Source organism: Talpa occidentalis, unplaced genomic scaffold (assembly GCF_014898055.3).
Source record: "Talpa occidentalis isolate TD23 unplaced genomic scaffold, MPIMG_talOcc4v2.1 talOcc4.3, whole genome shotgun sequence".
In the NCBI taxonomy this organism is placed as follows: domain Eukaryota; kingdom Metazoa; phylum Chordata; class Mammalia; order Eulipotyphla; family Talpidae; genus Talpa; species Talpa occidentalis.
Window position 1 is genome coordinate 151,433,236 of NW_023603184.1, and position 15,796 is coordinate 151,449,031.

Consider the following 15,796-nt stretch of genomic DNA (forward strand, 5'->3'; position numbering starts at 1 on the left):
GGCTGGCCGGAGAGCCCACGGCCCAGCACTGCTCCAGGACAAGCGTGGGGGCCGGGACCTCCCGGCAGGCCGGACTCGGCCCTCCCTGGGCCCCCTCCCTGGGCCAGCCCCCCACGGGCCCCTTCCTGGCCTGACCCCCTGGGCCCCTCTCCCTGGCCCTCCCGTCCCTCCTTGGGCGCCGCCGTGCCCCTGCCCCTCCCCGGACCCCACCCCTACCTGGTGACCCCGTCCTTGATGTAGTAGAGCAGGCACTCGGACATCAGTGGGTCCTCGTTGAGGTTGACCAGGTGCGGCGTCTGGGGAGACAAGAGGGTCACCTCTCCGGGGAGCAGGAGCCCCACTGGCCTTCTGACCTCTCCCCAGGGCCAGACCCGGGGCTAGGGAGACACTGGAGACGCGAAGGAGAGGCTCGAAGGGCCCCTGTGCCCCCTCTCCCATTGCCACGCCCTCTGGGCACCCAGGGGGGATGAGGACGCTGGGCAGGGACCGCTGGGTGCCAGCAGGGCCAGGGCGCAGCACGCAGGGGCCGGGCGTCGCGGCTCTGGGCCTGGGCTCCGACGTGGCCCCGGGACTGGGAGCTGTGGTGGGTCTGGACGTGCGCGGAGGCCGGCTCTTGGCCCCAGGGCCCCGTGTGACCAGGGCGGCCAGGAGCGGGCTCTCCAGCAGGCCTGCCGTCACAGGGAGGGCTGGGCCCTGGGGGTGTGGAGAGCTTGCGGGGACCCGCTGGCTCCCCTGGGAGATGCCCACATCCTTCTGGCCTTGGTCTCTCAAGCAAGGCCTGAGGTCGGGGAGCCCTTCTCCCGGTGGCCCCTGGGCTGCCTGTGCCCCATCTTCATGTTCTCCTGCTCCCTGGGGTCTGGGGGCTCCCGACATGCAGGCCAGGGCCCTGCCACAGGGCAGATCCCAGCCCGCCTGAGTGCTTCTCAGGGCCCCAGGAACCCCAAGTTCTCTGAGGCGGTCCCTGGGGTTCCCAGGGCTTTTCGTCCAGCCTGGGCAGTGCCTGGGCCTGGGGTCCCCAGCAACCCCCCCTGCCGCCAGTGAAGCAGCCACCTCGGGGCACCAAGTGCCCAAGGGGAGCCATGCCCACAGCTAGCGGGGTGCGGGGTGGACCACCCCCTCTGGGAGGGCAGGCCTGCCCGTTCCCATGACAGGAGTCTCTGGGGGGGCGTGTGAAGGCAGCAGGTCTAGACCTCGTGGCCCCGGGGGCCTCCCAGGCACCCCCTTCCTGCCTTGGGCCGCAGCAAGTGCTGCCCCACCTGGAGAACCTGGGGCTCTGCCGAGCAGCCCAGCCCATCCCTGGACAGCCACCTGCCAAAGGGACACCAGCGCCAGCCCCTCCCTTGGGGTCCTGACTGGCACAACAGGCCCCCTACGTGCTCCTCCGGGGTTGGCAAATGGAGATGCCCTCTGCTCCAGACAAGGCCAGGCTGCGGGGCTGGGGGCGGGCTGGGAGCAGGGCAGGCCGCCATCGCCTCCAGGGAGGCCACCTGACTTGAAGCTCAAGTGTCGAGGACTCTAGGCGTCTGACGCCCTTTGAGGTGGGGAGGGTTTGGCTACTAGCATCACCCCGAGAATTCTCCCTGAATGTGAGCCCCATCTGGGCGGCTGGTCAGGTGGCCAGGCCAGGCCTGGGTGGGAGCAGAGGCCTCTCTGGGAGGGCTGGCCTGGCCTCAGTGTCCCACCTGGCGCCCAGGGCATCTCTGAGGCCGGGGTGAATCTGTGGTGACGGAGACCCAGCCTGGCGTTCGGGGTCTCCCAGTCTCCCCAGCCCAGACCTGGGGGGCCAGGCGCCGCGTTGCCTCCGAACCGCCTGGTCCAGACGCCCCCCACAGCCCGGGGCGGGGCAGGGCCTACCTTCTTGGGCGAGAACACGCCCAGCGTGCCGCCGTCCTCCCGCATGGCCACGCCCATCTCCGCCAGCAGGGCCTCCCTGGGGGTGGGAGCACGCGCGTGGGCCCGGGGCCCCAGGCTGCCCCCCACGCCGCCCAGAGCCTCTGCTCAGGGAGGCAGGCGTCCTGCTGCCGGGACACGGGACCAGGATTGGGACGTGCGGGCAGAGGCGGGGCCGGGGTGGGGACACGCGTGGGCCTGGGGGCGGCCGCGTGTCAGGCTCGGCATGGACGGCCCCTGGTGGCAGCCGGGGCCGGGCGGGCGGCAGGCCCACCTCTCCATCCGGATGGCCTCCGTGCGCCGCAGCTTCTCCTCCCACGTCTCGTTGAGCTCTGCGATGATCTTCTCCGTCTCCTGGGAGCGGGCGCGGGCTGTGAGGGCCGGGCCAGGCCGGAGTCCCCACCGCGCTGACCACCCCAACCCGTCCTCCGCCCACCTTCAGCCGCTCGATGGCCTCCTCGCTGCCCGGGGCGAAAAGGAGACGCTCGTGCAGGCTGGACACTGAGGCGGCGCGGCTGGACAGGGCTGACAGCGAGGACGAGGGGCTCATGCCCACCAGCGCGTTGGTCACTGCAGAGAGACGATGGGCTGGGGTCAGGCTGGCCGGCCAGACGGGCCCTGGCCAGGAGGGAAGGAGTGGACGGTTTGAGGAGCGGGAGAGGAGAGCGCAAGGAGGGGGGAAGCTAGGGGGTCCAGGGACGGCCAAGCGGAGCCGGGATGAGCGCCGCGGTGCAGCCTGGCAGGACAAGCACATGCAGGCCCCTCCCGCCCCCAGCCTCCTGCTGTCTCGGGCCTGAGCCACAGGCACCGCCAGGCCCCCTGCAGCAGACCCTGCCTGGGCCCGGCACCCCCCCCAGGGGCACCTGTCCCCAAACCCACAGCACCTGGCGCACCTGGCCCAGCAGGGCATTCGGCCCAGAGAGCCGGAGGGGGGTGCTCTGTGGGTTCCGAGGATGCCCCTCCTCCCCGCAGGAGGCTGTGCAAACCTGGGGCACCATAGCATGGGGTGCACCAAGAGCCCCCAGAGCTGGCTGGCACTTCCCGGGCATGGCCCCCACCCCTCCTAGCCAGCAGGCACACAGCAGAGCAGCAGCGGGGGGCGCTGGGGAGACCGAGGTGCCCTCAGCCCACAGGGGCGACCCTCCCCATGGAGCCAGGCCCAAGGCCAGTGGAGACCCGGCTGGGCGCTGGGAGACCCCAGCATTTCCGGGGGGTCTCGGGGTGTGGGGGCAGCCAAGCCAGGAACGGGGACAGAGACCTTCCCATCCCCGGCTCGGGCGGTCAGCCGGCTAGATCAGCGCGGCCCTGGGCCCGCAGCCTCGGTTTCCCTGCGACCCGGGGGCGCTGGGCGCCAGGCCCGCCCCAGCCCCGCTGCAGGCAGGCAGCAGGCGGCCAGGCAGGGTGGGGCGGGGGGCAGCGGGGTACACACATGTGGGTCCTCCGGGCACAGTGCTGGCTGCGGGCGTGGGAGGCGCGGGAGGCGTGGGAGAGACGGAAACAGAAGAACAGGTTTGCCGCCGCGGGTGGGCACAGCACAGTAGGGCCCTGACCGCGGGCGGGAGGCGGCCCTGACCACCGGGGCTGGGCAGGGGCACGGGGCCGGACACTCACTGTCGGTGATGTCGCCCAGACCCTGGGCATAGAGCAGGTCCCGCAGCCGGGTCACCTCGTCCTTCAGCTCCCGGATCAGCTTGTTGTTGGGGTCCTCGTTGACCACGGCGTTGCAGCGGATCTGCTTGGCCCGGTCGGCGTACCTGGTGGGGCAGCAGCGCCTCAGCGGGCCGGGCTTAGGCAGAGCCTGGGACACCCTCGCCGGGGCCACGGCAGCGGCTCACCCTCGCGGGGAAACCGAGGCCGGGGGCGGCCCGAGGCGGGCAGCACCACAGGCCAGGAAACCCACGATGACCGGGGCCTCGGGGCCAGCTCTCCTGCCTCGGGGCACCGGCCTGCCTGAGCCCCCGGGTGCACCCGGGGGTGGTGGGGGGCGGGCCTGGGGTCCCAGGCGACCCGGGGCCCCAGTGCGGGCAGCGGGCAGGACACACCTCAGGGTGCTCAGTGTCTCGTCGTAGTTGATGTCCGCGGGGCTCAGGGCCGCCACCATCGCCGTCCTCGAGTTCCCGCCTATGGGGAGATGTGGTCACACCCGCCCGCTCCCACAGCCCTGACCACCACCCCCCCTTCAGACCGGGTGCTCGCCCCGTGGGGTCAACTGAGTCATGGGCCTGCTAGGTGAACACAGACGGCAGGGCTGGCCTCCGTCACCCCAGGCCTGTTGGTGTTTTTCTCCCATACTCTGTCTTTTCACACCAGCTCCCCCAAAAGAGGAGAATCCGGGGAGCTTATGGCCTTGGCTGCAAGACCAGGACAGTTTCCTCCATGCTGGCCTCACCGGCAGTGCTCAGGCCCTGGCCCAGGCCACGTGGAGGCCACGGCAGGCAGCCTTGTGTCCAGACACAAGCCCGGGGCCCTATCGGGTGACTGCTGCCACGGGCTGGGGGCTGGACAGCGGCCTCGCGTGCTTGGCCTGGGGGACCTGTGCTCTGGCGACCCCACCTGAACTGCGAAGCACTAGTGAGAGGCCAGGCCGGGGCCCAGGAAGGTGGTGGGGGCCCTCCCTGCCCGGGAGCGGCCCCTTCCCCGGATGCACGCTGCAGCATCGCGCTGGCCCAAGCTGGGAGTCAGCCAGGCTGGCCCTGGGGCATGGGGTGGCCCCGCCGGGCTCTGCACACCTCAGCCACGCCCGCAGGAGAGGGGCAGGCCCGGCCATGTGTCCGTGGCTCTGCCCAGGACCCCCTCTGGAGTCAGCCTCCAGCTGCGATGGGCAGGGAGCCACAGTGCGGGCCAGTCAGCCCCAGCTCCCCGCCCCTCCTGAGGACTCAGACACGGGAAGGGAGTCCCACGGCGGCCCCGAAGCCCAGTGGGCACGTGTGGCTACTGGCATCACGCGGGAGGAGGCTGAGGCCCAGGAAGGAGAAGCAGCTTGGCCTGGGGGCCAGGCCTGGACCAGGCATGCCGACAGACTTGCTTCGCTGACCTGCTGCCTCTGCCAGTCACGGGCCCGGCCCCCAGATGGGCCCCAGGCCTGCCTCCTAGCCTGCTGGTCAGGGCCCGGAGGGCGGGCGGGCGCCCAGGTGGCCTGCCAGTCCTCACCCAGGTTTTCCCGCAGGAGCCAGGTCAGCACGGAGTCTCGGTAGGGGATGAAGTCTGTCTTCTTCTTCTTCTTGTTCTGCAGGGGACGTGGAGAGCCCCCTGAGCCCTGGCGGGAGGGGCGGGGCAGGCAGAGGCCCGCGGGGGGCCACCCCCTCCCGCGGTGTCCCCTGCGCCTAGTGCCCGCGCCCAGCCAGGGCCGCCCCTGCCGCGTCCCGCCCCTGAGAGGACCCATCCCGGTTTAGAGCGATTTGGGCTTTTCCACTTCATGTTTCCACCCGCTCCCGGCGCTGCCCCCCGGCCCCAGAGCGAGGCGGGCGGCTCACCTTGTTGGGCCCCGAGTCCTGGGAAGGAAAAGAGAAAGGGCCTGAGGATCTGGGGGAGGCGGGGCGGGGGGCGCGCCGGTCCCTGCGGCCTCCACAGGAGCCTCTCGTGGGAGGCCACGCCGCCCCCCTGCCCACCGCCCCCACCGCAGACCCGCCCACCAAGCCCGGCCACCGCTAAGGCCAGGCCAGCTCTACCCACACCACACACTGGCCAGCCCCTTGCCGGGGCCAGGCCCCCCCATCCTACAGGGAGGACCCCAAGGCAGCAGGAGATCCTTCCTCCATCTCTGGCCTGTGGCCTCTCCCCGCCCCAGAGAGGGCCCAGGCAGAGGCCCCGCCAGCTCACCATCTCAGCCAGCGCGGAGATGACCTTCCCCAGCGTGGTCAAGGACTTGTTGATGTTGGCCCCCTCCTGTGGGCGAGAGGCCCGGGCCTCCTGAGCATGCCCCTGGGCCCGAGCCCCCAGCCTGTGGTTCCCCCGCGCCACCCGCCCCTGCCTGAGGTGCCCCCGTGCCACCCGCCCCGCCCGGGGTGCCCCAGGCCGTGTCTGTCTCGGGGACACGCAGACAGGCGAGGAGCTGGCTGGGGCCTCCATGCCTGCTAACGCACGGGAGTCCAGGCTTGGTCTCTGGCAGCCCCCAGCCTCCTGCCAGGCATACCCTGGGGCCCAGCCCCCCAGCAGCTGGGCCGGGGCCTTGCCGAGTGGAGCCTACCTTGAGGCGCGTGCCCTTGGCGCCCGTGGAGTCGGCTCGCTCGCTCCCGGCCAGGTCCACCAGGCTGATTTTGCTCACCTGAGGGCGGGCGAGGCACAGGCAGGTGAGGGCTGGGGGCTTGGCAAGAGGCACCAAGGAGCCACCCTCAGCCTGCCCCAGCTCCCCTGACCTGACAGCAGTGCCCTCCCACACGCCAGGCCAGGACACCCCAGCCATAGCCCCAGGCCCGGTGTGGCAGGCAGGGGGCGCTGGCAGACGCCCAGGAACCAGCCCAGATTCTGGCTGCCAGTTCCAGCTGCCCCTTCCCAGGCACCTTGGCCATGGTGTCACTGGTGCCAGCAGGTGTAGAGGGAACCTGGACAGCAGGGCAGAGGCAGGGCACGGTCAGAGAGACCCAGGCCAAGGTCGAGACGGGATGGGCAGGAGAAGCCGGTGCCGCCCTGCGCCTTTGGGGAGCCCAGACCGTGGGCCTGGGCGGAAGCCCCAGGAGACACACCTGCAGGGCCCCTGAGCGTGCCCAGTTGTGGGGAAGGCACCAGGCTGGGGCAGGCTGGGCACTGCCTGCCAGCACAACCTCTCCTTCGTGCTCGCAGATGCCGGCACCCACCCAGAGGCTCCGCTCCAGCCCAGGGCCCGGGCCCCCTCTGCTCTGCTGCCAGCCAACACCAAGGCCAGAGTCACCTCTCAAAAGACACCCCACCCCACTGTTGCCCTGGGAGGGCCACCAAATGTCCCCGGGTACCCCAGTCTCCACCACCCTTCAGCAGACAGCGAACGAGGGGACCCTGGGCCACGGTGCTCTGCCCCAGGCCCACCCACACCCCGGCCCACACAGACACGAGGCGGCCTCCAGGCCCGGACAGCCGCCGGCCCCCCGCCCGCCCGCACACACGCGCCTTCTCGCTGGTGATGTCGGTCTCGGCGTCATGCCGCTTCTGGGTGAAGATGATGTTGAAGACGGCGTGGGAGCGGCTGCTGGTCTCGTTCATGTTGGTGGCGGCCACAGTCCTGGGGACGGAAGCCACAGGCGGTCACCTGGTGGGAGGTCTAGGCACTGGGGGCTGGGGACCCACAGAGCGGGGGGCCCGAGACTCCAGCTGCCCCCAATCACGCGTAGCTGGGGAGCAGGCGCAGCTACACACGCCCCAGGGCCGTGATCCCAAAGCAGTTTCTGCCCGTGGGCCTCAGAGCCCCAGGGGCCGCCCCCGCCTCTGCAGAAAGCCCAGCAGGGTCCCCCGGGCCGCAACTGCCAGAGGCCCCCTGGGCTGCGGGCCCCGCGGTTGGGGGCAGGCGGAGCTAGCCACCCAGAAGGAGCAGCCCTGGGAGGCGAGAGCCCATACAAGGGGTGCCCGGGCCGCCACCGACCAGGGAGACGGGCGTCCTGGGGAGACAGGCGCGGGCCACACCCACCTGGCCTTGTTCCCCGAGTCCATGAGGTCCTGGATGTCGTTGTAGGAGGTGACGGCCAGCTTGGACAAGTCCTCCACGTAGGGGCCCAGCAGTGGGTGCTCCCGCACGCGCAGGTTGCCCTTGTTCTTGGGGTTCAGGAGGTCCCGGACACGCTCGCAGTAGATCTCCATGTAGCTGACCTGCGGTGGACGCGCATGAGAGGCCGCGGTGGGGCCGGGGACCTGCAGCAGGGCCCCCCCAGGCAGGGGCTGGGGCTGTGACCGGGGCCCCCAGGTGGGGGTGCAGGGCTGCCTCCAGGTGGGGCCCCGAGAGTGTTCCGGTCGGGACTCAGCGGCCCGGCCTCCCGGCCTCCCCTCCCCTGGTCATCCCGGGCCTGCCCTGGGGTCACGCTGGGGGGGCGGGCGGGAGCCGGAGCCAAGGGCGCCGACCAGGGCAGGGACGGCCTCGCGGGCCTACCTCCACCGAGTAGGACATGTTGGCGTTGGTGGTGTCGTTGATGCGGGAGAACAGGTCCTCGCAGAGCTGCGGGCGGCGGGCAGAGTGAGGCCCCGCCCCGCCCCGCCGCGCCCCGCAGTCCCCGCCCCACCCCCCGGCCCCGCCGTGCCCCGCGTGCCTGCGGGATGATGCCCTGCTGCTCCTTCTCCTGCTTGCCCATCATGGTGTAGGACTTGCCCGCGCCCGTCTGCCCGTAGGCGAAGATGCACACGTTGTAGCCCTCGAAGGCGTGCTGAAGCATCTCCTCGCCGATGTCGCGGTACACCTGCTTCTGCGACGCGTAGCCGGCGTCCTCGGGCTGCGGGGAGCGGGCGCTGCGGGTGTGGCGGAGGCCCCTCCCGCCCCGCCTCCCCAGTGGACTGCGCGGCCAGGGGGCCGCGGGCGATGGGCAGGGGTGGCGGCGAGGCTGCTGGCGAGCAGGGGAAGGGCGTCCCCGCAGAGGGAGCAGCCGCAGGGCTCAGAGCCAGAGAAGCCGGGCAGGGCTGCGGAGGGCGGGCCCGAGCCCAGGGAGGCCCAGCACAGCGCTGGGCGCTGCTGACCAGGGCTTGTGGCAAAGTGGAGGGGAGGGGCTGGCACCACCCCGAAGAGCAGCAACCCCGGCCTACCTGGGACAGGCCCCCAAGGCAGCTCAGGCAGGGGCCGGCACTGGGGGTCCGGACTGGGCACTCTCTGGAAGGTCAGGAGCTGGGGGTGGGCAGGGGGTGGACTGGGCGGTGGAGGCGGGAGGGAGGACAGCGGGGTCTCCCAGGGGCGCAGCAGGGGCCGCAGGGCACCCGGCTCTGGCCCTTCTGGGTTCGGGGTGTCTGCACACACTGGGGCCCCGGAACCCGCCCCACGGGCAGAGGCCCCCGACCACACTCCGGGCAGCGGCGGCGCGGCTCACCGACGTGTGCGACCAGTAGGAGTAGTCGAAGCTGAAGCTCTTGGGCGTCTCCTTGGGCTGCTTGGGGTTCACGATGGCTGCGGGCAGGGCGGGGCGGGGCGGTGGTTGGCGCTGAGCCGGGGGCCCGTGGGACAGCCAGCCCCCAGCAGCGGTGCAGGACCCAGGCCCCGGGGCCTGGCGTGTGGTGGGGTCTGCGGCTGCTGGCCCCGCACACAGCCCTCCAGGGGGGTGCCAGGCAGACAGCCCCGGGGGGGGTCGCCATGCTGGGACCTCAGGCGTCGCCCCAGGAGCCGAGACGCCCGCTCTCTGGAGCCGCCTCATGGGCAGCCACCGGCGTCCAGCCTGCTCCCCAGGGCTGCCCGGCTAGACTCGAGGCCCAGACCCCAGGTCCGGCAGCCCAGGGAGGTGACGGGGCCCTTGGGATGGGAGGCAGCAGGAGGCGGCGGGACTGCCCGTCAGTCCTGTTCGCGGGCCCGGGGTCACCCCCGTGCCTCCTCCCAGAGCAAGGCCTGGCCCCCCCGGGCCCCGCTCTCCCAGGACACGGACGCAGGCCCACGCGGTGGCGGCCTCAGAAACAAGCGCGGTGGCCAAGTTCAACCTCCGCCCCGGGCTCCAGGCACCCCCCCCACCTGGCCTTTGCCCAGGCCCTGGGCGGCCCCAGCCCACCGCAGCGGGGCAAGGGGGCGCTCCTGCTGTGTTCTTGGGTCCCCGGGCCCCAGAATGGGCCAGGGCAGCAGCCCCCAGGGGCGGGAGGGGCGGCGGGCGGGCGCTGGCCCTGTCCGCCCCTGACCTGGGACTCTGCCCCACAGCCCCGTGAGCGCTGACGTATCCGCCGTTTGGAGCCCCCAGACTGAGGCGTGGAGGGGCCGCAGGGGGGGGCGGGGGGGCGGGTCCACTCACTGGTGGTGCTCCCCGACATCTGGATGATGCACTTGGAGTCTCGGCTCATCTCCCGGGAGTTGAAGGGGCGGACGCGCACCGCCACCTTCACCGAGGCCCCGGCCATCTCCGCGGTCTTCTCGGTCACCCCTTCAGCGGCGGGAGCCCCGGGCAGCGGGGAGGCACCTTGGGAGAGAGGGTCGTGAGTCAGGAGGCACCGAGAGAGGCAGGACGGCGCCCCCGCTGACCCCGCCGGACACCCGCCCCAGCCTGGGGAGGGCGCCGCTGCCGTGAAGCCCGCGCCCGGCGTCATGGGAAGCCAGAGCGGGGAGCTCAGCGGCCGGCGAGGCCTGAGCTGTGTGCCCGCAAGACCCCCGGCCGGGACCCCGGGGCGCCCTCTCGGAGAGGGGCCCCACCCCAGGCGGCCCTGGACATGGCCCCAGGGAGAAGCCTGTGAGGGCCGGGGTGGGCAGCTGCTTGCGTCGTCCACACGATTCCCACACGTGGGGCTTCCAGTGGAATTTGGCAAATGAGAATTTTGAAAAATAGGAACAAAGAGGGGCCCCCTACAGCGACCCTAGTTACTCCCAAACTGTCCATGGCCGGAGTCCAGGCCTGACACATGGCAGAGGAGACCTCAGGTGCCCGGCCCAGGAGGTGTCACAGGACACTCAGGGGCCTTAGCAGCTCTGGGCAGGGAGTGGGCAACACAGAGCCCTGGGGGGCGGGGGGGGGCAGTGACACTCCCAGCACACGGGAGGAAATGGACAGGCCTCAGGTCTGAAGAGAGCAAAGAGCCCCCACGGGCTCTCGGCCAAGGCACCTGGTCCTGGGTGCCCCAGGTGGGGCCGCGTGGCCGCTGTGATGGCCGGGACCTGCAGTGCCCCCAGGCCAAGCCATTGCCGGGCCATGGGGAAGCCGGCCCAGAGATTCGGGGTCCCGGGTCCCCTAAGGCCGGGCCATTCTCGGACCTGGGGGCCTCACAGCCTGATGCCTGGACGTCGGAGCCCAGCCGAGCAGGCCGGAGGGGCCGAGGCACCGGGCGAGCCCCAGGGGGCAGCAGTCTCTGCCGAACCAGGGACCCCACCTGCCGGGGGCGAGTGAAGCCCCCACAGCGCCACAGGCAGCGGCTGCCCCGGCCCTGGTCTTCAGGTGCCAAAGAGACAGAGGACAGGAGGGGACAGTGGGCGCAAGGGGGCACATGGGCACATGCACACGCCACACGCACACGCTCTGAGGGGGCAGGACTCGGCCCACACCCCCTCCCAGCGGCCCCGGACGCAGCTCGCAGGGCCGGCCCTGCTGAGTGCCGGCGAGAAGGTGCAACTGACCCGCTACCCGCAAGAAGGGAAACGTGGAGACTTTAAAGCTGACCCAGCAGAAAGCCAGGAAGGGGGAGGCAACGGCCAGGGCAGGTGTCCCGGGCGCTGGCTGCCCTGTCAGCTGCGGGGCTCGAGCCTCCGGCTTCAGGGCCCCTCAGCCGCCAGCCGGGCACGTGCCGGAGCCAGTGGGGCCGCGAGGCCGTGGCGGACACGAGACGGATGGACGCTGCTCCTGGCCCCAACAGCCACTCGCCTCTGGAGTCAGGCTTCCCGGCCGCGCTGGCCAAGTGGCGCACGGGGCCCCCAGGACCGGAGGGCTGGCCGTGGCCGAGGGGTCAGCGGGTCAAGTCAGGCAGCCGCTAGGCCTAGGCAGAGCGGGGGCCGAGGGGACGGGGGGAGCGTCTGCCTCTGGGCCCGCCCACTGCTTTGCTCCTCCGCCCGCCGCCGCTGCCTTCAGGGGCAGGAGAAATGCAGGTCTCTGACTCCGAGAGCCTGACCCCGGCTGACCCAGACGCCCATGGCCTCCCCCCCTCAGGTGACTGGTCAGCAGAGACGGCCGTCACTGGCCACACGGGCAGCTAGAAGACTCTGAGGGGCTGGGACACAGCGCGAAACCGCTGGTTTTCCACATATGTTCTCTAGATTTGAGTCTCCTCACTGCTCGCGTTCACCCTAAAGCAGCGTCTGCAGTGATCACAGAAGGCTCTGGGAAGGCAGACCAGACCTCTTGGGGCTGGCGGCCACCAGTACGGGTGACCCCCCGGGTGGCCGTTCCCTGGGACTATGCCCGGCAGGCCGGCCCAGGGGAAGCACAGCAGGCCTGGACACCCTCGGCCTGGACACCCTCCGGCTGGAAACCGCCTGGGATCTGAATGAATCCAAACGGCCACCAGCTCAGGAGCTGAGGCCCTTCTGGCCCCCGAAATGCGGAGAACTGGGGTTCTGCTGAGTCAACAGTAGAAGGCATGGCCTCAGTTGCATAAATCGGGGGGACAGCATGACCATGCCCTTGGGTCTCCCAAAGCTCTGCCCGTGAAATGGGCCTGAAGTGCTGCACGGGAGGGGCTGGGCCCATATGGGCGCAGTCCTCGGAGCCGCCTGCAGACCTGGGCTGATTTGCAGGACCCGCTCGGCCAGGCCCGCACGGCGCAAGCTGGTTCTCCGGCCAACACAGCCCCCTTGGAGCCAACGCTCCCGCCAGGCCGGACTCCCAGAGGGACCAGCCCAGGGAGCGACGCAACGGCGCCAGGAGGCAGCGAGGGGCAGCGAGGGGCCGGAGGGCTCTGGGAGGGACACGGGCGGCGCGGTGGGCTGCACCACGGCTGGGAGTGCACAGACGGGCGGTCACGGGCGCGGTGACCACGTCCAGAGCGGTTTGGCTCTCAAAGCTTGGAAGACGCGCTGGCAGCAGACTGAGGGGACTGAGCCCAGAATCCACGGCCTGCAGACCACGTCCGGCGATGCCCCGGACCCCGGACACAGGTGAGGGGCAGCCGGGCAAGCGGCCGGGGACCTCCGGGCATGCCTGGGCCTCGCGGACCACGCAGGAGGGCCCGTGGTCCCCACAGGGGAGGGGGGTGGGGGATGCAGACAGACCGGGGCGTGGGGGGCTCAGATGGGGGCAGGGGTGCAGACGGAGGTCTCCACACACGGGGACGCCCACGGCCACTGCCCATATGTGCAGGGTGGCCGCTGCTGGATTTCAAAGCCGCTGTGTCCAGGGCCCCGTGCTGGGCAGTCTATGAGATCCAAGTATGAGAAAGAGCTTCAACACCGTGCTCAAAATAACCCCAAATAGGGCCTCCCCGGTGGTGCAGTGGGTGCGAAGCTGCCCGCAGCCTCTGCAGCGCCGGTTCGATCCCCGGCTGCTCCCTGACCGCCGGCGGGGGTCCCACATGGCGCGCAGACCTCTCCTGCCGCCCGCTGCTCCCCTCAGCAGTGTCCTTCGGTCCTTCTGCCTGCTCTGCTCCCCGCTCTGGCTCTGGTGGATTCTCTCACCCTCCCGCGCTCCTGACTGTACCCAGTGCTTGTGTAAATAAATAAATAAATAAATTTTTTTACAAAAAAGAAAATAACCCCAAATAACCACAACGGAGACACCCACACTCTCACGAATGGAGGAGCTGCCACGGGACACGCCCCTCGCAGGACACGCCAACTCCGCGGGAGGGGCCTCGGGCCTGCTGGTGGACTGGGGTGGGCGCTGGCCCCCTGCAGAGTGGCCACGGCCCTGGGCAGGCAGGATCAGGCCCAGCGGGGAACCCGCGCCCCACGAGGCACCTGCAGGTCTTGGGCTGGGTCAGAGTCTGGGGGTTGAGGGGTCGAGGGTCAGAATCAGGAAGGAGCCAGCCGCACGGTAAGCAGAGCCCCCAAAACAGGCCTAGGCACAGGGGGTGGAGCCCTGCCCACCCCGAAATGAGGCCCCCGGAGCGCAGGGCCCGCAGCTGGCCAGGCCACTCAGGGAGACCCCAAGGGCCGAAGGTCAGCGGCGGCTGGTCGCCCCAGGTGCCCAGACAACCACAGGAAACTCAGCGTCAGATCCCGCAGGGTCAGCTTGCCCTCCTGGGCCCTAGCTGCCCTCCAGACACAGCACAGCTGAGCAGGAGGCGCCGGGGAGGCAGGAGGAGAAACCCCAGTCCCAGGGGAGAAGTGCAGAAAGCGCCAGAACCTGGGCCCACAGCCTGTGCAGCCTGGACCCCGCCTGCCGGGACAGCAGTCGCCAGGCCACTGGCAGGGCCCGACCACTCCACCACAGCCGAGGACGGCGAAGGCCCTGCACCCACTGAGGCTAATTCAAGTCCGGTCTCAGACCCCACGAGGGGCGTCTGAGAAACAGAGTCACCAGCATCCCTGGCTCACAAGGAACTGGCCATGGGGGATACCCCATCACCAAGGTGTGGCACTGGGACAGGTGTGGTGCCCAGGTTAGGGACCGCTCTGACGGAGGGGACTGGGCAGCCCTGGCCCCTTCCGCCGGCACCCACGGGGCGGCTTTAGCAGCCACTGAGAGGACCGCGGCTAGCGAGGCCGGGCAAACCCGTGGACATGGGTCCCAGCCCACGGGAGCAGACGGTGTCGGCTCAGAGGCCCTGCTGGTGGGAGTGGGAAGAACGTGGCCACGGGGGGGGGGGGGGGCCTGGAGCTGGAGGGATGCAACCACAGCAGGCGGGAGCGGGTGCTGGAGTGGGAGGGTGCAGTCCAGTGGCCTCCCCAGAGTGGCCCTGGCATTGTCACCGGCCAGAAGTGGCGGCTTCTACTCACCTGGGCAAAGTGTTTGTGGGAAATCAAAACAGAATTTTCTTGGCATGAGCGTGAGTGTGGGCGCCAAGACCTCCTTGGCACCCAGAGGATGAGGGGCCCCTCGGGAGGACGAGGGCCATAGTGACCGCTCTCGAGACCACGTGAGATCAGGACGGTGAGGCCACCCACAAGCTCAGGCCTCCAGCGAGCCTCAGGGCCCCGGGCAAGCACGGCAGCAACAGCCCCGGGGCCTCTGTGCACCCAGGGGGACAGGAGCGGTGAGCCGGGCTGGAGATGGAGGCTAGGGTGCAGCTCCGGCTGTGGAACCCCCATGAGCAGGCGCCCCAAGTGGAGCACATAGCTAAGGCTTGCTCCCCTGAGACGGAAGAAAGCATCCAGTGGGAGCAAGTCTTCAGGGTGGGTGCCAGTGCCCCCCATTCTGGTGTTGGGGGCATCTTGGCTACCAGCTCACACCCTTCCCTAAAGCTGGTCACCTGATGGACACCCCAGTGGAATTCCACTTGCGGGCGATTCAGCAGTCGAAAGCTCTGCTACCCGATGGGCGTCCCTGGCTGTGAGGGCTGGAGAGGTTGTCCGGTCACGGCATGGGGGGCCAACAGAGCAGAAACTACACAGGCAAACCAATAAACAGCCCCCCAGTGACTCAGCATCTCTGGGAGAGGGTGCGTCCCAGGCTAGAGCAGGATGGTCTGCAGTGGGCGATGGGCGGGGCAGATGGGCCGGGCAGGTGGGGCCGGGGCAGGTGGGTTGGGCAGGTGAGTTGGGCAGGTGGGGCCGGGCAGGTGGGCCGGGCAGGTGGGGCCGGGGCAGGTGGGTTGGGCAGGTGAGTTGGGCAGGTGGGGCCGGGCAGGTGGGCCGGGCAGGTGGGTTGGGCAGGTGGGTTGGGCAGGTGGGCTGGGCAGGTGGGCCAGACAGGTGGGGCCGGGGCAGGTGGGTTGGGCAGGTGGGTTGGGCAGGTGGGCCAGGCAGGTGGGCCAGGCAGGTAGGGCCGGGCAGGTGGGGCCGGGCAGGTGGGTTGGGCAAGTGGGGCCAGGGAAGCTGGGGACGGGGCAGGTGGGTTGGGCAGGTGAGGCCGGGGCAGGTGGGGCCAGGAAGGTGGGCCGGGCAGGTGGGCCAGGTAGGAGGGCTGGGCAGGTGGGTTGGGCAGGTGGGCCGGGGCAGGAGGGGCGTGGGACCGAGAATGCAGGTGCTGAGAGCTCACACCCAAGAAAGGACTGGAAATGAGGCCACACACGGTCCAGAAACCAGAACACAAACAAGGAGCCGCTCACAGGAGAAGAGACGAGAGCACAGACGCCCCGGATGGGGGCAGAGCGCGGGGTGGCGGGGGCCGAGCCCCACCGAGCCCAGCAGGCCCAGCCGCGGGAAGGCGAGGGCCGGGAGAAAGGGCCGGCCCTCCAGGGAGGAGGCCACCGGGGACCGCCCGGAGCACCCGCATCCCGGACAGGGGCCGACGGGAGTCACCCCAGG

The 15,796-nt window shown here is 70.6% G+C and overlaps 1 protein-coding gene across 1 annotated transcript in view; it reads right to left on the bottom strand.

The window, feature by feature from the left end:
- The window catches only part of KIF1A (kinesin family member 1A), a 42,780-nt gene that overhangs the window by 23,452 nt on the left and 3,532 nt on the right, over nt 1-15,796 (bottom strand). The window contains 17 exon segments of the mRNA XM_037524298.2: nt 217-296; nt 1,855-1,930; nt 2,165-2,244; nt 2,327-2,460; nt 3,320-3,346; nt 3,502-3,644; nt 3,933-4,011; nt 5,041-5,116; nt 5,364-5,381; nt 5,710-5,775; nt 6,077-6,154; nt 6,973-7,084; nt 7,487-7,665; nt 7,943-8,008; nt 8,100-8,279; nt 8,865-8,941; nt 9,765-9,929. Coding sequence (XP_037380195.1) covers nt 217-296; nt 1,855-1,930; nt 2,165-2,244; nt 2,327-2,460; nt 3,320-3,346; nt 3,502-3,644; nt 3,933-4,011; nt 5,041-5,116; nt 5,364-5,381; nt 5,710-5,775; nt 6,077-6,154; nt 6,973-7,084; nt 7,487-7,665; nt 7,943-8,008; nt 8,100-8,279; nt 8,865-8,941; nt 9,765-9,870 — 1,577 coding nt within the window. The 5' untranslated portion in view covers nt 9,871-9,929.